We start from the raw sequence: 23,364 nt of genomic DNA, 5'->3' as shown, positions 1-23,364 counted from the left end.
TGATTCTATTCCACAAAATCATTTAGTGTCACAGACTTTTTCCATATTTTTGCTCTTTCAGTTTTGTCATTATTAGCCTGGTGAAAGCTGGGGTCCACCACATATGTGCCTGGCCCATGGGAAGAAAAATGAAGATGGAGAAATATAAGCTCAGGATTTTAAAAATCAAGAACAGAAAGAGGTCCATTTGGTTTCTGTCCATGGGCTGTTGATCCTAGATTAAGCACGTGGCCACAACTAACTGTAACAGTCTGGAGAAGGTAGTATCACAGTTGAACAACTCTGTTACTGTGAAAGAAAGGACTGTGGTAAGTAGTTTGGGAACAGACTTTTAATCTAATGAGGAGAGGTGAATATGATATCAAAACATTATATAATACCAATTATTATGAAATTATGAATATACAGAGGTACACATGATGGAATGGAACAAGTGAAGTAGATGGAAGATTTGAAAAGGCTTTGTAAAAGCTATAGTTTTGGTAGACAGAAAAAGCACAAATTTCTACACCAGAGATTTGCAGTTTGTGTGAGAGATTGAATGAAGCATTCAGTGAACTTGAAGCAGTCTAAGGTGTTGAGGACAGAGGACAGGGGCAGGATTGAGGAGGAAGGCTGGGAGATGAGGCTGGAAACATGTGTTGGAATGAGACCGCAGAGAGCCTTGAATATCATGCTTAAAGAATGTGGGCTTTTTTTCAACAGTCCGTGATAAATAATTGAAGCCCCCTTTTCAAAAAAAAATCTATTTTGACTTCACTTTTACAGATAACTATTTTATCCTCCACTGTTTCAATATTTATTCAATACAAACCAAAGTAATCCCATAGTACGGAGAGATCCAGCCTTAATATTTTTGTTTTCTCAAGTGATTAAAGTAAACATTGTGCAAAGTAATAGTTTCATTTAAATGACCCCAGAGAGTATTAGAGTCAGGGGAAGGGTGTCATACAATACTGCCAAGAAAATCTTCATGAGAACTCGGACAACAATAAAAGAAAAGAGTACTAATGAAGATGTGAATGATCTGGCATGAAATTAGGCTCTAATGTGACATTTTGATCTGAAATTAAAGACTGATTAAGATTTTCATGAACTTAAACTTGAATAGTGCAGCAAGTTATCAAGGGGTGTAATTAGAGTCACTTCCTTCCTAGGTCTGTGGGGAAATTCCCATCACCATTGATGAGAATTGTGCATAAAGATCATGGGAAGAGCATGGCCCTTGGGTTTCCTCTTGAACAGCCTGTAGGATTTGTTATGGTTATTTTAATGCACTGGTCCTCAGAGACACTAATTTCAGTTCTGCCTCTACCTTCAACATCCTGAAAATGACAAAAGCTGGGAGTGGGAACCCCAAGAGATGTAGATATCTTTTCATTCTTTCTTCTTTATCTATAATTAAATCATTTTCAAAGAGGAAACTTCTTGCTCCTTAAATGCCAAATTAAACAACAACAACAACAAAAATGATTCCTATCAATGGAGGGGAAAGAATACTCCCCCATTTGACTACATGGCTAACAACTTCTCTGGGAGTTAGATTTTGGGAACTGAGGTCATTTCTTTAAGTCACTGCTGGTTCTGAGATACTTATGTGCCAAAACACTTGGCCAGGGTATTTAGAAATGTCTGTGGTCTGGGAAACAGGATTTTTACTCACAAAAAGTCTTGAGCCAAGTGACAAATGATGAGGAATTGTAGAAGAAAACTGTGATATTGGGGTAAGGTAAAATGGGGAAAAATAATTTTTAAGGATGAACAGTGTTCTAGTTTCTTCCCTCACTCTCAGCAAAGCTATCTGTGTAACAGATCTGGATCTTCCATGGTCTTCCCTTGCCTGCTCAGTAACTAGGCGTAGGTCTTAATTTTTGATTTTGAGATCGACGTGTCTATTCTGTAATTCTGGTACATCAGTCAGTGTTTCTTTCCTCATACTTTCCATCTCAGATTACTTTAGAGCAGAATCAGCACCTACCTTGTCTATAAATTTTTGGTTCTTCTAAAAAAAAAAAGAAACAAAGAAACACATCTAGTTATTTTTGCCAGATGGTAAATATCAGACATTCACTATATATTACTGGATGAATAAATAAATGATAGACATGTAAAACCAGAAATATCCTCTGCATGTAAAATGTTTCCTTTTACACATTATAGTATTTTACACGTTATAGTATTTAATAATATGCGCTTGGCAGGTATCAAAGAATCAGGAAAAGTCACTGGGAGTGGGGAGATGTAAGGTCTCTGCTGTAGATTTAAGAGATCAGATTTACATTGCAAAGATCTTTTGTCTCTGTCCTAGAGAAGAAATGTAATGCATTGAACTAGTCATTTGCTGAGAATGTAATCTTTTAAAATTATTTATTTATTTATTTGAGAGGGAGAGTGGGAGTGGGGAGAAGGAGATTCCCCACTAAGCAGGGAGCCAGACATAGGGCTCAATCCCAGGACTCTGGGATCATGACCTGAGCTGAAGGCAGACACTTAACTGACTGAGTTACCCATGCACCCTATTAAGAATGTAATTAATTTCAAGACAGTATTTCATTTCAAGCTTTTGTTCTGGGCAAATGAATTAAACTCTTTTAAGCCTTTCATAGTGTTAATTCACTTACTCCTTATAACAACTTAGGAAGTAGATACTATAATCATTCTGATTTTATGCATAGGGAAAGTGAGGCAAAGGAAATTAATTTGTCAAGACCTCACAGATGATAAGTATTGGAGTTTAAACCAAGAGACTTTGGCTGCAGAGTCTGTTTCCTGAGCCATAATACTATATTGTCTCATGTGATGGTACTCTAGTCACTAAATAATGATAGCAGAGACCCAGGAGGCTTTTTGGGGAAAATGTTCCATGTAGAAGCAAACCTATAATATGAAAGTATGTATGGCTCCTTTCCAAAGAGCAACAAAGCCTGTGTGGTATAAAGTGGAAATGGTTGAGGACACAAGTGATAGTAATGAAATATAGTGGCTTATGAACCTTGGGAAAGATTTTGGTCCTCATTTTTAGAAAAACAGAAAACCATAGGAGGGTGTTAAGTGGAAGTGTGATGTAGCATTATTTAAAAGAATATTGTCAGGGTACCCGGGTGGCTTAGTTGGTTAAGTATCAGCTTTCAGCTCAGGTCATGATCTCAGGGTCCTGGGGAATCAAGCCCCTCATCTGGATCCCTGCTCAGCTGGAAGTCTGGTTCTCTCTCTGCTCCCCGCCCCTGCTTCATACTCTCTCTTTTTCTCAAATAAATAAATAGGATCTTAAAAAAAAAGAATATTGCATGTATCAAGACTAGGGTGGAAGCAGACTCTAAATATTTAATATAATACTTAAATTCAATACATAAATCAAAATAACACACACAGAATCTTCTTGTTTCCTAAAACTAAATTAAAAGGTTCCTGAAAATTTTTGGCCAGCGTAATGTATTTTAGCAAAAATAGGTTTTCAAATCATTTTAATACTCTAAAACATTTGTATTTTAAAGAATTATTGATGTGATCTTCTCTTCAATGTGGCTGACACCAGCTGAATGATGTCCCTGCCTGAGCCATGACTTGACATAGGCGGCTCCATCAAACGCATTGATTGACTTCCTCATTGACTTGATGGTCATTAGGTTGTTGGTGCCTAGCATTCAGTTGCAGCTGGAAGGGGGCTGAGGGACTTGGTCATGCTTCATATCTAGATTTGCCCCTGGGTGCAAGGGCATTCTGTATCAGACTCGGAAATCCTGTATTTTAATCCCACTGACCACGCCCCAGCATTACCTGCCCTGCAGCCTCTGTCCATCCCACTGACATTGACTTGTCAGTGGACAGCAGGCAGGCATTATACATATCCTTATTGTTGGAGTGGAAGCTGCCTTCTGGCTCTGCTCAGCTGTCCTGGAGTGAGAGTGGGGGACCTGCATCTGTGTCAGAACTGCTAGGAAGTCTGATATCCCTCCCTAAAGTCTCTGTTGAGCTAAGTCTTATTGAAGATAGATTCTTTTTGGCATCCTATTAAAAAATGTAATATTCTGAAAATTGGTGTAGGTACATCCATACACACTGGGTAATGAGTACCCAGCTTGGACTCTGGGGAAGTGGTAGAGGTAGAGAGAATTGGTCGTACTCTGGATATAGTTTGACAGCAGACCTAATAGATTTTTGTGGATAGATGGCATGTGAGATATAGAAGAGAGGTGTCAAGTATGACTCCAAGGTTTTGGCTTGATTGGAAGAAAGACGGGGGGTAGAGGGTAGGTTTTGTTAGTGGAAACGGAGTATTTGGTTTTAGGCAGGTTTTAAATGCATATTGGGTATCTAGGTGGAGCTTCAAGTACCTGCTTGATACATGAGTCTGGAGTTCAAAGGAGTGGTTAGAATTGTTCAGAAATGATTAACTTAGTAACCCGAGAAACAATTTCCATTCATCTGGGTAGAATCATGAGTCATTTGTTTAAGATAAGATTTGAATATATTAATGATTACCTGCCTATTTCAAATGTTCATAAATGAAGTAAAATGAATACAACCCCCCAAACCTGTGTAAAAGGCCATATAAGAGCTCAGTTTTCTGATGTTCAACTATGTGAAACAGAAGAATAAACCCAGTCTCTCAACTTAGTGCTTCTTTTTGCGTCTTCATCCCTTCTTTGAAGAAAGAAGAGCTAAGGATGATTAAACCAAGTTTTGATAGAAAAATCTCACTTTAGCAAGTGCTATCATGCTAAAGCTATATATGCCAGGCCTGAATTCAGGAAGAGCATATAGTTTTAAGATAGGAGGTTGGAGATTTAAAGAAAAAAGGTTATGTGATTTCCATGATACATCAGGCTCAGATAGAAGAGCTAGGAAAACATTTCAAATCTTGGAAGGAAATACAATCAAAATGAAACAAAAAAATGTAGTTCCCTTGGAATAACCAATTTCAAGGACAGGAATGTCTGAGAGGTGTTATCACTGTATATCTCTTTCACATGCCTCTAAAATTTTTTTTTCTTTTCTTGAGCTTTGAATAGGGATAATTTCGTGAAAGAGAAATCACAAAACTACAGTGAGTACGAAGAAAATATTTTAATAAAATACTCAATACAGTATTTCCCTGTAGGGGCTTTTAAGAAGTGAGAAGCCAAAGGAAATAATTGCCACTTTTGGGAATCCAGTCCTAAATGAGACAGGAATGTTCTTAGCCTTTCTCCAAAGCTCTTTGCCCAGTTCCGCCAACAGGCTGCCATTAGGAGGACGAGGAAACCTGCAAAGGTCACTGTGAAGAAGTAAGTGACTGAACACAATCTGTTTAGAAGCAGCCAGAGATAAGCAGTTTTTACCTCTGGCTTCTTACCAGATGTAGTATCTGGAAAAAAAGAGAGGGCTACATACTTGCTGATACAAAAGGTGTTAACAGCATACTTTTAGGGTTCCCCCTCATCCTACCTGCATTTCTAGAGGGCCAATGGAAACAGAGAGATCTGTGGTTTCAACCACTAAGCATTTCACACAGAGTCATTCCTTGGCCAGCTTTTGTACTCAAGGTCTATTCCTATTACTGTAATCCTTGGGTTTCAAATTGAGAGAAACAAGAGCATACTATTTCCTATACACAATAGAAGCATATCACTGCAAATACTGCACATATGAAACAAGTGTCAGCCATGAATCCTCCATGTTGTGTGTTACTGTTTATTGACACAGAAAGTGCTGTTGCTTGAATATGAGCATCTGGTGATAGAAGGATAAATTACTGTGTTCCCGCTCTAGTACAGTCTGACAGTGCTTTGCATAAACCACCAGGTGTGTCTTGCTGTCATGATTCTGATGTGTTCTGATTTCCTTCTGGAGTCATAAATTGCACCTTTGGCACCATGAGGGATGAGTTGTTCCTTCGGATGGAGTTGTTTCTCCTCATAGAATTGTTTCTCCTCATGGAATTGCGCTTCCTCAGAGAATTTTGATGGGACAGCTCACTCTTCTGGAGGGTCTGAATCAGGATGGAAGGCTTCTCATCCAGCTCTCGGGCACTGCACCTGGGAGCAGCTACTTTCACAGTGTTGCCAAATTTAGAGTAATCCACAGAATACACTCCCTCCTCCTCAGTTACAATAGACACAAAGCGATGGCCCCATTGGATCTCTTCGGCGATATAGGAGGTTCTCGCTTGTGTGGTGATGCCAGTAGTTTCGACCACTCCTTCCAGAATCACTATGACCTCTAGGTCTTGGTTGGCGAGGTCAGTTGCTGAGATGTCGTACAAGGGGCTGCGCTTGTCAATCACATGGCAAATGATCAGAGGGGCCACCAGAAAAATGTTGTTACTCTCAATTGGGTTATCAACAGGAATGTCCAGCTGGTGAATGGGCACCACCTCCCCTTCGGGGGTAGTTGTCTTCTTGACCACCTGGATGCGCACTGAGGCACTGATGATCATGCTCTTCCTTAGGTCCCCCACACGGAACATGAAGCACAGTTTGCCATTTCGGACAGCAATCACTGCATGGCGGCTGAAAATCAAGGTCTCTGCCCTTCTGTGAGCCTGAGCTGTTTTCATGAAAATGCAGCCCAACATGACTGCATTGATTATCAAACCCACAATGTTCTGGAGAATCAAAACTGTGATGGCCAGAGGACATTCCTCTGTCATCATTCTCCCTCCAAATCCGATGGTCACTTGAACTTCAATGGAGAAGAGAAAAGCAGAGGTGAACGATCTGCAAGGAAGGACATCAAAAAATAGTGCCATCAGATCAAATTTTGAACAATGAAATAACATGCCAAGCTGAATTTTCCATTTTCTCCCTCCAAAGGCTATTAAATGCTTTTGGAAAGACTTGGCCACTTAACTTGTCAAATGTCTGATTCTAAACACAAGCACTTTCTCTCTCTATCTCTCTCTCATTGGAATGCGTCTACTTCCAGACTTCTGGGAAACGGTTCTATTGTTTTCTATGTCATGTAACGATGGCCCTACTTATAGGAAAGCATTAAAATAATAAGTTAAAATAATAAACCCATACTTGTATTTATAGGCATATTTTGTGAAATACTTTCACAAAGGCGTAGTTTACTTGGTGAAACTTCCTACCAGGTAGATATTTATTAGTCATTGCATATCTGAGTGTAAGTGACTGGAGTCATATGGGAAGGTCCTGAATAATAAGTGAACTTTTTATTATTTACAACCCTGAAAGTCATATTCATTGGCTAACACTTATTGTGTATCTTATACAAAGAAAGCATAGTGCTAAAAGGTGGTATAAAACACATCATGTAAAAGTACTAGTATTTTTCATAAAAAAGAATGTTTTGCCATTTGGAAAGAAAACTTTTGTTTTCTTGTATCATTTTGTTCTAGAATTCTCGAGAATAACTTGGGATATTAAAGGAAAAAATTGAGGCAGAGACTAGTAAGTGACTGTCTCAAGATCAAATAATTAATGAGAACTTGAATCTTCTCAGTTCTGGCTTGGTGCTCTGAAAGAGGGAAAGGGAAAGAGAATAAGTGTCAGTATTTTCTTGGGAAGCTTTTTCAAATTGCACATCTCTTCCATATTTCAATGCAAACACTGATTTGGTAGGTCCAAGGTCGAACTAGGTAAGACTTAACTGGAAAAGCTCTCAGGTAAGTCTGATTTATCCTTTTGCTTAAGATGCACCACATTTGGTTATTCTGAAGATTAATGTATTCACTTAACTACATATCCTATACTGCTGTGACTTCTTAACAAAAACAGGGTTAGTTCTGTGTTTGCCCCCAGTGCCAATTTCAAACTTCTTTAATTTTACAGAAAGTTAACTACATACAGGGTATCCGTGTTACCTATCCATGTGCTTTTGTGCAACACAGTGAGGGGGAAGCAGAAATAATTCTTTTGATTAGCCTTTAAGTGGAATGTGAAAATTTATTTTTTAAGCCCTTTTGTTGCCAAAAAGATTCATGGAAAACCACAATAATTACTTTTTGCACTAGCTACACAGATGTCGTATGATCCAAAAACTCGGCGAAGAATAAGCATGGACCCCAGACGAAAGGCTTGGACCCAACGCTGCTTTCTAATAACATCTATATACCTCATGGATCAGCCTGACGATGAATATTCCCAAATGTCTCGCTTTAACCAATTGAGGGATTATTCATGTGTCATATTTTACATATTGTTTATTTTATGAACAATTTTAATTCTAAACATTATATAGTGCAAGACCCAGCCTTTTATGGACACCTATCATGCTAAACACCCTTAAAAGATGAAAATGTGCAGTTGTTCATTTGTTCTGCTACAGAGGGAGTTAGGCTGAATAAGAAGAAAAATGCTGGTTTATTTTCTGACTCATATTGGAAAGTCATCCACATGAAAGGGAAAGTAAGCCACTCTAAAATGAGAATGGTAAAATTTATTTGGACATATTGGTGAGTAACCATCACAATAAGTTGTTTTTAATTTCGATGAAATGCTGGGACACTGAACTTCTGAAAGGAAATATAAAGAATGAGAACATCATTAGGCATCTTTTAAATCCCCTTTGAGAGAGAATAGAGATTTACTGTTTCTATATTTTTGGTGAAAAAGATTGTATTATGTACAATTGGTTATGAGTAAGCTGCATGCTGAGATTAAACTATAAATAGTACCATAACATTGAAATATAATTAGTAGGATTTTAACCTTAAAATATGTCAAGTAACTTTTTTTTTTTAGGTAAGAAGTGCAATTAAAAATTGTCATTCTGATAAAATCAGCTCTGTCTCAATGTATTTGCGACACCATTTCTCACAATAAACTGATTGTTCCCACCAGCATCGGGGGAGTGAACCTGCTTCGGAACACATCTTGGTGGAAAATAAGAGCTAGCACTAAAACAGCTTTTAATAACCAGTGCACTCCGTAAATTCTTTAAAAAAAAAAAAAAGCATTGAAAGGATGTCACTTTTGATGATACATCTTTAACAAACTGCCTTGTGACTTCTTTTTCACAGGAAAAGCCAATATACTTGTCTTATAATTAAAATCCATCATTTGTTTTCGAGGCTTATCATTTTTGTTTATCTCTTTTTATGACTGTCTACTGCATGTTTATTAAAAATTTATCTCGATATGAAAGTGACTTACCAACATCCATGCCCGTAAATTTCTTAAAGAGAAATATTACAAATAATGATATTTGACCCTACAGATGCCTGTTACAGTGTTTTAATTGTTTCCTTTGGATCTGCTATGCTGGTGATCACCCACATTTTTCATCTTTATTTTCTTTGTGACAAAAGTCTATGAAAAGTTCAAGACAAGAAAATAATATCTACTTGTTGACGAAGGATCAATCCAATATATTTTTCTCTCCTCAAAATCCGAGCTGAAATCAGTGACGTGTGATTTCTGCACACAAATGCTACATCCCACCCTGATATGTTGGCATTGCTGTCACTTAGGAAATGTGCGAGGACGGACAAGGTCACGGGCTGGGCTTCTGCTTCTTGCAGTGGTATGCTAATTTCAGAAGATTTCAGGGTCAGTAAAGATCTCATTCTTTACAGTTGCCTGACAGATTGCTGCTTGTTCAAGTTGTTTTGCTTTGTACACTATGTAGATTTGGAATATTACTCAGAAAATGTCTTGGCAAAGTTTCCAGCATTATTACCATTGTTTCGCTTCAGAGTGAATATTTTTGCAATTGATATAAATGATTTCTTTCTGTCTTCCAACAAAACAAATTAAAAGACAGATCATCCCAACTAAGTGTTCTTAGGCCATGTGAAAATATGAGGAGAATCGCTGAAATCAAATTCATTTTACTTACTTTTGAAACACAATGTAAGAGAAAGAGCAAACATTAGGCTACCTGAGGATTATCTTGTCCCTATTCTATTAAAGCTTGTAAAGAAAACTCCAACATTTAGTCAATTCTCTATAATCTCTTCCAGGCAAAACTTGGCGCAATTTCCATTAAAAACTACTTTTTTCTAGTTCTGCGTCTCAATATAACTTTTACTTTTGGAATCCAATGCAAGCAGCCAGATATTTAAGATAATCTTGATAGAGAAGGGCTTACTTATATCTACTTATTTCATTTTTAGTGGATCTTGAATCTCGGATACCTCTCCACCAGTGTTTTCCCATTTCCCTTGCAATTTCTGAAAATGTCATGAGTAGGAGAAGTCAGGGAAAAATATTACTAGCATTTGCACAGTATTTTTTGTCGCTCAAGAGATATTTCCTTGAGGATGGGGGAACGACGGACATCAGCTTTTTCATACTGAAAACTGAATGTGTGCTTTTTCTGAGTAAGGCACTCTGTGGACTCCTTTGAACCACAACCATTCTTTAAATAACCAATACAGTATTTTTAAAGCTCACCGGAGGGATCAACGCTGGCGTTTTCAGGGTCTCCTCATCCATAAAGCTGCATTTAAGAAGATTCTTAATGTGTTAGATTAGGGTTTTTCCCACTCCTTTGTGCCCGAAGGCACTTAAAGCAAATGCTTTATTTCACTTTCAACAAATTAACCGTGATAGGAGGGAAAGGCAGTTTAATTCTTTTTTCTACACTGTTGTCAATCCCTGCCTCATCCCACTGCATTCTTACCTGACATTAGTCACACAAACAGTGGACTCCAAACCACTTTTCTCCATTCCACTTTTCTCCATGTAGGCGTAGATGTCCCCGTGGGCAAAGGCCACCAGCCACCACATGATGGCGAAGAGCAGCCAGCTGCAGAGGAACGACATGGTAAAGATGACCAGCGTGTGGCGCCATTTCAGGTCCACCAAGGTGGTGAAGATGTCCTGCAGGAATCGTCCTTGCTCACGGATGTTCTTGTGCGCCAGGTTGCACGCCCCGCTCTTGGCGATGAAGCGGGCTTTGGGGAGGCGGTCCCGGACGCGCGGCTTGCGCAGGTTCTCCGCCGCGATGCGCGCCAGCACATACTCCTCGGGGATGATGCTCTTTCTGGCCAACATCGTCCTGTCACCATAGCCAGCCTATTCACCTGTCTCGGACCTGCCTCTCCTTCCCTCGGGACGTCCTCCTGCACAAGGGAAACGACGTTTGACAACTTTCTCCTCCCCCATGTCCTCCCCTCTTCACTTCTTGCATTCGGGGACATGTCTATACGTCCCAGGTGCCGTGCAAAGCTAAGGTGTGATTTTAGGGATCCCAACACGAATCTAGTTTTGTGCTTGAGTTCTGGGACCGCGGAGAAATTATTTGGTCTGGATCGGGACTGCTTCAATTTTCCTTATCGTTCTGAACACAGATGGGCACAGCCTTAAACAGAACCGGGAGCCTTCCTGCAAACAGAAGGCTCAACGATAATTCTGAGATTAGCCGCGTCTGTAGATCAGGGAGGGCAAGGATACAAACACGCGGCGTCTATGATGAAAGTGAAAGCCAGCTGGGTATCACGATCCAGTTATTGCCTAGACGTTATAGCAGTATTAAAAGTAAAGAGAGGAAATCCTTCCTCCGTTATTTTTAGAAGGAGGCAAAGAAAAGGCCGTGGCCTCTTGCGCAGTATAAATAACATGTTTAGTGCAATGTGACAGAATAATAATGAGCGGTGTGCTACGTAACTTGAAAATGAGGAAGTATTTAAGGTTTTCAAGAAGTTCGGATTGCATTTAAAAAAAAGAAAAAAAAAATCCCATCGGAACGCATAACATAAATGGAAAACTTTACAGCGAAGGGATCAAACGTAGAGGCTGCAGGAAAAACCCGGACGACCGCCCGCGGGCTGCAGATCGAGTGGAGAGAGGGTGCCCCGAAAAGCGCATCCAGCACTGTAAACCTCTGCTGTGTTGGGCATTTTAAATCATTTGCGGGGATGCGAACAGCCCCCCCTCCCCTCCCCGGGAGGAGCGCTGGAACTTACAGAGTCCGGGCCGCGGGCGCGGCGGCTGCACCTCCCTCCACCCGCCGGCCGACCGCGGGCGGGTCCCGCGCTCTCCCATCCCGGCGCGCGGGTGCAGGGACCGCGAACGCCGCAGGGCCGGATCCGGGGGCCGCGCGTCCTAGGAGAGGAGTTAAAATAATAAAAGGTGCAACTGGATCTGGACGCGGGAGGGCTCGAGGAAGGGGGATGGGTGTGGATCTTCCCCTCCCCCTGCCCCGCTCTACTCCCCCGGCCGTGGCTCCGGGCGCAGGAGGGGCTGGGGGGAGAGGACCTTGGGGGTGATGCTCCACAGACCGGCCTCCCAGTTCCCGCTTCGACGCGCGCCAGACCTCGGAGGCCGCGGGAGCCGGCGAGGTGGAGGCGGGAGGGGCGGGGGGAGGCGCGTCCCGCCGAGGTGGGGAGCCGGCCCGAGGGAGGGGCAGAGGGCGGGCGGGGGGGCGGGACCCGGGGAGCGGCTCTGCCCCAGGAGCCGCGACCCCCGGCCGCCAGCTTGACCCCCTCGCCTTTAAAAGGCTCCGCGCTCCGAGGAGAGCACTCGCGAGGCCAAGTTCACTGACGTAAAGGGAATTTATTATTATTATTTTTTATTCTTATTTTGTAATCTGGGTAGATAACTGGGCCACTTAAGAGCGAATAAAACCGGATGCAGAGATCAGAAAAACAGTTTTCCGAGGTGTGCAAGCTGTGCGCACACATTCACGTCACATTAAATTTGCATCTAGCGGGGATGATGCAGGTGGAAGAGGTTTTGGAACCCACTACGGTCAAGCGTTTTTCACCGGCCAAAGCTGGTTCTCAGGGAATCAAACGCGCGCGCGTGCACACACACACACACACACACACACACACACACCCCTCTGCCTGCCCTCCCCACCCCCCCCACAGAAGAAAAACACCAGTTGAGGTCTCACCCAATGAAAAAGTTTACCCCCCCAAAAAGGGATCGCTGTCAACACTTTAGAACCCAAATGGCTGTGCTTCAGTACTTGGTTACTTTCTGAAATGTTGCAGCTTCTTGGTCTCGTCTAGATGGTCTCAAGGATAAAACAGAGCAGTTGCGCACAAGATTATATAGTAAATATCTTTCTATAGCTTTTGGAATAGGAGCCAGCAAAGACAAATGTACTTTCTCCCACAGGTCAGGCCTCCTGATTTGGCACTTGTGTTAATGGAAACTTTAATTCTTGGAAATTTCACGTATTTTCCAAGACTCAGGGCAGAAAGCTATGGAGCATAAACATTGTGCTCATTTAATTACCAAAAGACCTAAAATTAGTCTTTAATAAAGGCAATGAAGAGCTTTTTCCCATTGTGGGTAGGTCTGCTTAACCCCTTTCAGCCCGGGGTTGCTAGTCCATCAGTGGCAGCTCTCATCTCTCCTGATGTTAATTTTTACAGTAATTTATGTAGCATTTATGTACGTGTGTTAATCCCCTCATTGTTGTATTTTACAATGGAGTTTGGTGTACAACGTATTCCCTATTATTTTAACCCAGAGAACATTCACCAAGCACTTTCTCACCCTTTTCTGAAGGGTTTGGGGTTTTTTTAGGCTTGTGTGTATAAAACCACAGTTGCTGTTCTGAAGAGGCAGACAGATATAGTAAGAGAAACAAGACTTTGATAATAAACTCCAATACAAGCAAGGATGTGATTAGAATGAGAAAAGGAAATACAACCATTGCCATAGGAATTCAGATGAGAGATATTAAGACATAGACAATTAAGGAAAGCTTCATGGATTAATTGACATCTGACCCAGTCTTCAGACCAGATATATTTGGGGTGCAAAAAAGCACAGAAAGGAGATTCTGCAGAGAGGAATCATCAGGAACAAAATTGTAGAGTGACTGACAAGAGTAGACCATGTTTTAGTAACAGAACTAAATAAATTAGCATCGACGAAGTGAGATCAACAAGATAGCAGGATTGGACGCTTGAGTCCGAGGTTGCCTGGGGAGCCTCTGTCACCACTCTACTCAACAATATGGGTTTTTCATGTACTTGTCCCTTATGAGACTGAAGGCTCCTGGAGGGCAGGGCTGGGGCTTCTCTATCTTGTGTCCTAAGCCTCTGGCCTATCACAGCTTAATTGACAGAGGTATTGAAAAAATACTTTGGAATCCATGCACAGTAAAGATAAGGCTGCATACCACATCAGGGATTTGAAAATACATGCATGGATGGCCTTAAATGCTCAACAAAGGAGTCGGGGCAATTTTCAGTAGGTAGGGATAAGCCATGGAAAGATTTTTGATTAGAAAACAACCCAGTGAGCCTGATTTAGTAGAATTGATCAGGAAGCAGGGGCTATGATGACTTTGGGAGTTGCATTTCTGAGTAGAGTCCCTTGAGCTCCAAAACTGTGATTGGCAGAAAGGGATACTGGAAACTATTATATCAATTAGAGAAGGAATGAGGTCTGGGCCTAATAAGCAAATATATACAAAAGGAATGTTATACAAAATCAGTAGTGAGAGAGGGAAAAATCAGAGCTGACTGTGGTATTTATTGTGGTGACAGAGAAATAACAATTGACCCTTGAACAACATGGGTTTCAACTGTGCTGGTCCACTTCTAGGAGGAGTCTTTTTGACAAATACAGTATAGTCCTGTAAATGTATTTTCTCTTCCTTGTGATTTTTGTAATAATGTTTTCTTTTCTCTAGTTTACCATATTGTAAGAGTACAGTATGTAATGCATATATAACATATGTGTCAGTGGACTTGTTTATGTTATCCATGAGGCTTCCAGTCAAAGTTAAGTGATTAGTAAGTATTTTTTTGGGGGGGGATAGTCAAAAGTTATACACGAATTTTCAACTGCATGTGGGGTCGGCACTCCTAATCCTCAAGTCATTCAAGGGTTAATGGTATTTATTATTGATTGATATCTAGCTTCTCTCCCTTCTGATCTTCTCATATTATGGCCCAAGTATGAACATCTAAATTTCCCTTGAGAAATTTGTTAAGGAAAGCAATTAATTTTTTAAGAGCACGTTTACTACTTAAGGCTTATTTTATTGGACTACTTATTTAATCACTATTTTGCTGCCATCCACTAAAAGTTACACGTATTTTCTTGACTGTTCCATAATTTTCCTCTTTCTTCTTTCAAGAGTGAAGACCAATTTGTGCACCCCTCTTGAGGAGGTCAGTAATAAGTTTAGAACAAAGCTAGCTTTTAAAATCTTATGATTTTCTTGACTTTAAGATGAAGAATTCTGTTAGAATCTGTTCATGTTGCATACCAGAGAAATTTATGCAACTGGGAAGCAATTCAAGGATATCTGTTCACTTTTAAGTAAACATCTGTTAGGTTCCTTTTGGACCCTATAGGCATTTTATTTGTGAATAAAGAAGTTTCTACAATTCCTATTCTCCTAGAAACAAAGTTTGTCAGTGCCTTCAGACAAGTGGAGGAAGTATTAGGGTGATGCTTTGCCCAGTTGTCTGCTGCTTTAATTATCAAATACCAATCAGTGAAGTTCTTGAAAGTACTCTCCAGATAAAGGGTTAAGTCCTTGCATTTAATGACCTTGCCTTTGACTAGACTTGTGAATTTCGAACTCTTGGACTTGATGAGCCATATTAGATGTAAGAATTTGGAAAGTCTTCAAAATGACAATGGAAACGATTCATGTTAGGAGCCCAAATAATGGTTGGTCTATTTGCTTGGTATGCTGCTTTATTAGTGTCCTCATATAAACCACTTTGGAACATATTGCTTGGGAATCAGCTTAATAAAACTGTTACATAAACTAGTAATCAAAACAGCATGTTATAAACTCACTTTTTTTGAGTTATCATGAAATGGAAATGACAATATAACTCTTCTTGCTTATCTGTTCCAGTGAGTTTAGAGAACATTTCTTTTTGATACATATTTCTATTTATGTACAAAAAAACCTCACTGTCCATGAAATTAGGTCACCCCATTTCTTTAAGGGTATCCATCAGCATCATTTGTGGAAAAGAATCTATTCAGTTTGCATGCTCAACTCCTTGAACATATGCCATCTCACAGGTGTGGATCAGCAGGTCAGGAAGGGAAGCATTAATAACAATCGCTACCTTTTCATACACACCTAGGTGAACAAAACAAAGCCCCTGCACCAGGCATTCTGAGGGAGGAAGCTGTTAGCAAACAAGTAAACTGAGTAATACATTATGTAGTTATCAATGGTGTCAAGAGTTAGAAGGAGAATAAAGCAGCGTGGTAAGTTTTGAAAGTAACTGGAGCCAGAAATTGGCCATTTTACATACAGTTCAGAAAAGTCCTCTTTAAGAAGGTGGGATTTGAACAAAGGATTAATCAGGTAATCAACAGGGCTTCAGGAAGCTCAAGAACAAGTATAAAGGAAATGATTTGGTGTGTTCAACGAACAGGAACAAGATCAATATATTGAATGGAGAAGAGAAAAAGCAGACAAGTTGGGAAAAGTGACAAGGGTATTCACTGATCTATTCATCTCTCCATTTACCCAAAGAATATAGATAGAGAGAATCTGCCTATACTAGGCTTTGAAAAACATTGACCTAATCCTTGATACAGCTATGCTGGGTTGTTTCCTTCCTTCCATACATGAGTCTGTTAAAGTACAGCTAAATGAATTAGCCAAAATCAAATACTTAGTAAATGAAATGTTACAACAAACTCAAAACATCTGATCCCAAATCCTGTGCTTTTCTCCCTGGACAGCATCTCAAAGGGATGGTTGTTATTCCATCATTCAGCTACATGAGAAACACCTGGTAACATGATTTTATGCCCCTCCAGACTTTTATTGAGCAAGGATAGAATAAGATATAAAATCCTTGGCCTCAAAGTGAAAATATCTTTAAATGAGAAGGTTTAAATACTTCTAATAAAATAAAGCCCACTTAAAAACTCCCCTGGAGATTCTCTTGCCCACTCAGGTATAAGAAACTCATAGAATTGTCATGAGGACAAGGTGCCACAGTCCCTCTAAAGTGCTCAGGAGACTGACTGGCCTGTAGTAAGTACTTAATAAATGTTGGTTCTTTTTATTATTACTTAAAGTCGATTTAAATAACACAGTGTGTTACTAGCTTCAGAGGTAGAATTCAGTGTTTCATCAGTTGTCAGTTCTTATTAATATAGTGGGCTGGTTTCGGTTGGGTGATGGTCAAAAATAACTCGGAGCTGGGTTTGGAGGTGGGAAGGGAGAAGGTACAAACCCACAGATTCCTTTGACTCTTAGTTAACTATCTTTCCTAACCTCAGACTAAGAAGAAATGACAATACCATTTTCATTTTATAGACTTGAGGATTATTTTTGAGACCTCACTGACCTTCAGATTGCTAACTATCCAAACACTTGTACTGGTATCTCTTCAACTTTTGAATTTAATCAAGACACTGAGGGCTGAAAAGAAGCCAGCCAAGACCCTGATAATACAATAAGGACCCAGGAAGTCAACCTGTCTGTTTTACTTTAATAGCGTCTCCAAGGGCAAAGTGGTTCCTTCAATCAAGTAGAAAGTACCTGTGGCAATTATTTTCGGCCGGCAGGGCAAAAAATGCTGGTACTAAATAAAGCTGGTGAGGTCTCTTCCAAGAGAAGATGAGGAAGAGTGGCTGGAACTGTTCGTTTTTCTAGGCCTTGAAATTATGCTTTTATATTCTTGTGCCAAAGAAAGACAAGTTCACATGAGCCTGGGATCTGTCTTGCCATAGGAATTCTTCACAGGTTTTTCTGAAGCTCTTAGTGAAAGAGCAATTCCCAACAATGTCCTGATCTATTGCTAAGCTTTCACGTCACAATGTTTTGAAGAATCAGTGACTCATATGGTGCTTGGAAAGAGAAATCTGACATTTTCCAGAACTCCCTGTAGGGTGATTCCTTCTTGCCACCTTTAAAAATGCCAGTTGCAGAAGGGATTATAGAGGTTGAAAGTTTTAAAGTGATATTTAGACTCCATGATCATTTGCCAGGATTTTCTTCCCCCACTATTAAGTGACCTGGATTTTCCTTTAGGTAAAAATTATCTGTGCCAGAAAAGCTTTCACAAAGTCATTTTTTTCTAAACAGGTTCATATTAGAATTAAATATTTGATATTTGTTACTAATTTAAAATGCCAAATTACCTCACTTATTGTTAGAATAAATAGGGTAATAATATGATCTTTCTGTAAACCTACAGAAGTTTATTATGCAGCTGGGTCAATCATTTTTTTTAAAAATTGAGGAACTGGGGAAGATGTATGAAATATGCTTAACCCTTTGTTTAAGTTCACAGAGTTTGGAGTCTGAAAGATGTGGGATCGGTTGCCAGTTCTGCCCCTTATCTTAGTTGGTGGCTTTGAGCAACATACTTCATCACTCTGAGCCTGTTTCCTCTTCTGTAAAATGGACACATTAACATCTACCTCTCAGAGTTGTATAGATTAAATGACGTGGGTATGTAAAGGATGTAGCACAGGCCAATGCACTTAAAACATAGTATCTTCTTTAAAAATTAGAACTTTGCTACAACCTCCTGAATTAGTATTTAATTAACTTATCACTTACTATTTCAATATTTTCCTTTCCTGCATTTGTAAGTATTTTCGGGCCAGTAGTCCATAATGATGGTGATAGCAGGCATGTTTTTCTCCTTAGTGATTTTGAGAAAATGCTTCCAGAATATGTAATTTACATAGTTACCATTTTAACGTAGTGTGCTCTTTCTACTTTTCTAGGTTTTTTAAAATTAATAATGGATGGTGAATTACATAAAATACTTTTACCATATATCAAAGTTATCTTTTTGTTGCTTCTTTGGCCAAATAATATGGTAAATTAAAGCACTGGATTAAAAAAAACATTGAATTATTTTTACATTCCTGAGATAGATTGTATGTGGTCATGGTGAATTATTATTTTAATATAAAGCTGAATTTTTTTAAAGATTTTATTTATTTATTCATGAGAGACACACAAAGAGAGAGAGAGAGAGAGAGAGGCAGAGACACAGGCAGAGGGAGAAGCAAGCTCCTTGCAGGGAGCCCGACATGGGACTCCCTCCCAGGTCTCCAGGATCAGGCCCCAGGCTGAAGGTGGCGCTAAACCGCCGAGCCCCCGGGCTGCCCTGAATTGCTTTTATTTAGGATTTTTGCATCAATATTTATTAGTTAGATTGGTCTGTATTAGTCTGTCTGTGTTTTCTCTGCCTGGTTTTGGATGAAGGTTATGAATCTTTTAAATTTTAATTATATATTTATTTTTTAAAAAGATTTATTTGAGGGAGAAAGAGAGATAGTGAGAGCAAGCATGCGGTGGGGGTGAGGGGATGGGAGATGCAGAGGGAGAGAGAATCCTCAAGCAGACTCCCTGCTGAGTGTAGAGTCCTGGGCTCCATTCAAGGACCCTGAGATCATGACCTGAGCCCAAATCTAGAGCCAACAGCTTAACTGATTGAGCCACCCAGGTGTCCCCCCCACTTCCTTTTTTTTTTTTTTTTTTGAAGAAAAAACCAGTGTGCAGGGCCGGAGCAGGATTGGGTGGGGGGGCGGCGGTACAGGAGCAGAGGGAGAGGGAGACAGAGAATCTTAAGCAGGATCCACATCAGTGTGGAGCCCAGTGTGGGGCTCCGTCCTATGATCCTGAGATCCTGACCTGAGCTGAAATCAGGAGTCAGAGGCTAAACCAACTGAGTCACCCAGGCACCCCAGGTTATGAATCTTTATAAAAAGAATTGATGCAGATTCTTTCTCTATGGATTTGAATAGTTTAAATAAGATACCGATTAGCTCCTCCTCGAAAATGCAATAATTTTGAAATCATCTGAGTCTGAAATTTTTTTAGGAGTAGTTCTTGGCTGTTTGGTTTTTTTTTTTTTTTTCCCCCTGACACCTCTGTTTCAGACCTTATAATGCTGTCCTTCATATCTTCTCATTATGCTTCCTATTTTCTATCAGCTTGTTCTGTGCTGCTGGGTACATTCTAGATGTTTCCAATGGAAAGAAGTCTCTCATCATCTAAGCTTAATTGATGTTTTAAATTGTCCATTGAGTTTTTTATTTTAATGGCTTTTTTTTTTTTTTTACTTTACTAGTTCTATTTGTCTGTTCTAAAGTAATCTACTTTTCCTCACCTTTTAAAAACCTCTACACAACCACATGACTGGCACGTGGATCACAGTTATGTGGTCATAAAATATGACTATCACCCTAGATTTCCTCCTGCCCCTTTGCAGACTGCAACTGCGCCCTCCCAGAGCTAACTCTATAAGGACTTGTTTCATCATCCATTCATTTTACTTGTCAATGAATTGTGTGTGTATGGGCTCCTATAGTAGGTACTCTTCAGTACCTGACTTCCTGTACTCCACATATTTGTGAGATTTGGCTATGTTGTTTTTTCAGGTATTTCATTGTGTGAAGAAACCACCAAATGGTAGTTATTTATCCATTCTCTCGCTGATGGGCATTTGGGCTCTTTTGGGGGCTTTTTGACTATTATGAATAAAGCTGCTATGAACATTGCTGTACAAGTCTTTTTGTGGACATAAGCACTCATTTCCCTTGGATACACGCTCAAGAGGGAAACTGTTGAGTACTGGTATAGGCACATATTTAGCCTTAGAGAAACTGCCTATTTTCCATATGGGTTGTGCCTTTTTCATTCCCTTCAGTGATATATGGGAGTTCCAGTTTCACCAGAGCTTGCTATGGTCAATCTTTGTAGTTTTATTTGTCATCAGTCTTTATAGTTTCAGCTATTTTTATTTGCATTCCTGGTAAGGAATGATGTTGAGCACATTTTTACACCCTTATTGGCAAACAGACATATTTTTAAACCTCTTATAGATTGTTTTAATGTTTCTAGTTCTTGTACTAATCTTCCTATTTGTTGTGTCTTTTGTTTCTCATCATGGTGGTTCATTTTCTCATGTGGTTCTAATTTTGAATGTGAATTAATTTTGTTGGTTTTTTTTTTCTCCTTTCCAGGAGACCTAGGTTATACCCTAACAGACTAATTTTGCATTTGCCCTTTCTAGAACCCCAAGGATTTCAATATTTTAAAGCCATTTTTATATAATATCTCAGCTTGAATATATCATCTCACCATTGTAACGTTGGAATCATGTCAATTTTTAAGAGACGAAAAAGCTTATTCTGTGACTTAAGAAATAATCCCATATAATACTATTAAGATGTGGTATATGTAGTGGATTCTCAATATCAATATTTCATGTCAGAATGTGCTTTTCAAATAATAAAATCCTTTCATCACCATTTAATTAGAGAATCACAAAAACTCAATGAAGCTGACAGAGTAGTTATCATGCCTTTTTGTTTTCCTTTTTGCAAATGAGGAAATGGAAATTCAGGTGTTAAATGATTAATCCAAGGCTACACATCCAATATGTGATAGAGCCAAGACTAGAACTTCTAATTCCTGGTCCAGTTCCTTTTTCAAAATATTCTCCACAGGCATAATTATTCTTTATTAAATATCATAGATAGTGTAAATCAGTTATTTCCAAGAGAACTTAATGGATTCATGAATTGAATCATCAGTCTAGTATAGCACATGGTCAGGCATATGGGCTTTCAGTTCAGACTGCCTGAATCTCTGCTCCATGAAACCTTGGGCAAATTAGCCAATCTGAATTCCAATTATAAAATGGTGATAATGTTCACTTCATAGAATTTTTGTCAAGATTAAATGAGATTATACTTATAAGGCTCATATCATATCTCCTCAATATATGTTAGTTGTAATTATTCTTTCATCAAATTTGTTAATGAGACGGTTTATACAATATGCCTTCTACTGGTATCTCAATTGATTTCACATTGTTCTTCTCTTCTTTCCCCCAGGGGTTTTGCTCCTCTCATGTTGTTTGATACAAGATGGTACTAGACATTACAGAGATTATATGATATTTAAATCATAAGTCATTATGTCATCTCTCTGCTTTACTGGCACACATAGCTAAGCTTTATTAAAATATTGTTTAAGCCAAGAATTTCTCATGAAATATTAGGCTTGCTAATTTTTTCCCTAAGTTTTTTGGCCAAAAGCCTAGATGCCTTGTGTTTCCAATATAATATTTTACTGAATTTAATATATGCTAGAAGTTCAGACAAATGGGAACAAAGAAAGAAACTTTTTTTTTTCAGGTGAAATCTTGTACCCCAAATCACAGCCTTTTGCCACTTCTCTTTTCCATTCTGCCAATGACACAGCAAATTCAGTGCCTTGGCCAAGAGCTTGGCACATGTAAGTGTCTGAGAGTGACAGGTTCTTGGGAGAAACTGGTGCCTTTATCTGAAGTATGCCTGTAATTGTCCTATGTGTTGGGGATCTTAAAATGGGTGAGAGAGTGCAATTCTAGAGGGGTGTTGCTGCTTGTTTTGAACGGGTGGTTGTGAGAGTGTCTCGTAGGCTGTGAGTTATGCAGTCATTCCCACAGGGAAATAAAACTTGGGCTTAAAAAGTCAATATTTGGAGGTGACTACTTATGGCAGGAGATTTTGATTTGTTTTCTTGTTTAAAAGAAAATTACATCCTTCTTTGGACTTTCCCTCTTTCTGGAGCAAAGTTAGGGTATGGGACCGTGTAAAGAATGTCCAAAGGGTTTAGTCAACCAGCTCACTCTAATGCTCATGTGATAGAAGAATGGTTCTCCCTCCCTTCTTCTTTTTTTTTTTTTCCAAAGGAAAATAATCAGTAGCCAGCTTGGTATCATCACTCTTTTTCTGAAACTACTGGTTGTAATTTTGGTTTGTATTCTTGCTTTCATGTCACTCTCCAGGCTATGTTAAGTTTTCCACAGCATAGGATATTGCTTCCAATTGGCATATACTATCAGGCCACAGCTTTTTACGCCAGAGGTCAATCCCTGACCCAAAGTGAAGTAGTGAAAAGTTGTTCAGTCATGCATAAGATACAAAGATGAGCTGCACAAAGTAGATTCTTTGTTTAAAACCTTGAAATGGACAATCTGAGAAGTGGAGATAGTTGTGGGCCCTGGTGCTAAAAAATTTCACCTGATATAGGAGTGATTGATAAAGGTCACATGCAAGGTGGATGGAAGGATAGAATGGCGCAGAAGGGTAAAAGGAAGCTCAGAAGCTTGAGACAGAAAGATGGAATGGAGGAGTGGATTGTCCCTAGTCAGGTTAGACCTGGCCCAGCCACATTTGTCCTCAGACTGGATAATTCTGCTTTCCCTAGATTCCAAGGCAGATGTGTCCTTTCAATAGCACCCCCATATCCACACTCCCATCCCCTGGGGGCTAAAGTGCCATCTCTGGAGACAGATCAGTGATACAGAGGTAATTAATATAAATTCTAATCTCAGTTCTTTCCCTATAAAAGAAGTACAATAAAGATGGTTATTTCAAAAGATATCATACTATTTTTAATACACTAGTAAGCTCTGTACTACCTTGATGGATAATCTCCTCAAATCACACCTGATTTACTCAAAGGTGAACACATCGAAGATATTCATAGAATTATTAATCAAGA

The 23,364-nt window shown here is 39.5% G+C and overlaps 1 protein-coding gene across 1 annotated transcript; it reads right to left on the bottom strand.

The window, feature by feature from the left end:
* Window positions 1-5,052: 5,052 nt before the first annotated feature.
* Window positions 5,053-12,238, bottom strand: KCNJ8 (potassium inwardly rectifying channel subfamily J member 8). Its single transcript, XM_077870802.1, has 3 exons — window positions 11,855-12,238; window positions 10,570-11,011; window positions 5,053-6,698 (listed from the first exon to the last, which is right to left on the bottom strand). The coding sequence occupies exons 2-3, from the start codon at window positions 10,941-10,943 to the stop codon at window positions 5,798-5,800; spliced, it is 1,275 nt and encodes a 424-aa protein (XP_077726928.1). The 5' UTR covers window positions 10,944-11,011; window positions 11,855-12,238; the 3' UTR covers window positions 5,053-5,797.
* Between the last annotated feature and the right edge of the window lie 11,126 nt (window positions 12,239-23,364).

The sequence above is a fragment of the Canis aureus genome, chromosome 25, assembly GCF_053574225.1.
Source record: "Canis aureus isolate CA01 chromosome 25, VMU_Caureus_v.1.0, whole genome shotgun sequence".
In the NCBI taxonomy this organism is placed as follows: Eukaryota; Metazoa; Chordata; class Mammalia; order Carnivora; family Canidae; genus Canis; species Canis aureus.
The sequence above is the reverse complement of the archived record's forward strand: the minus strand, read 5'-3'. Positions and strand labels throughout refer to the sequence as shown.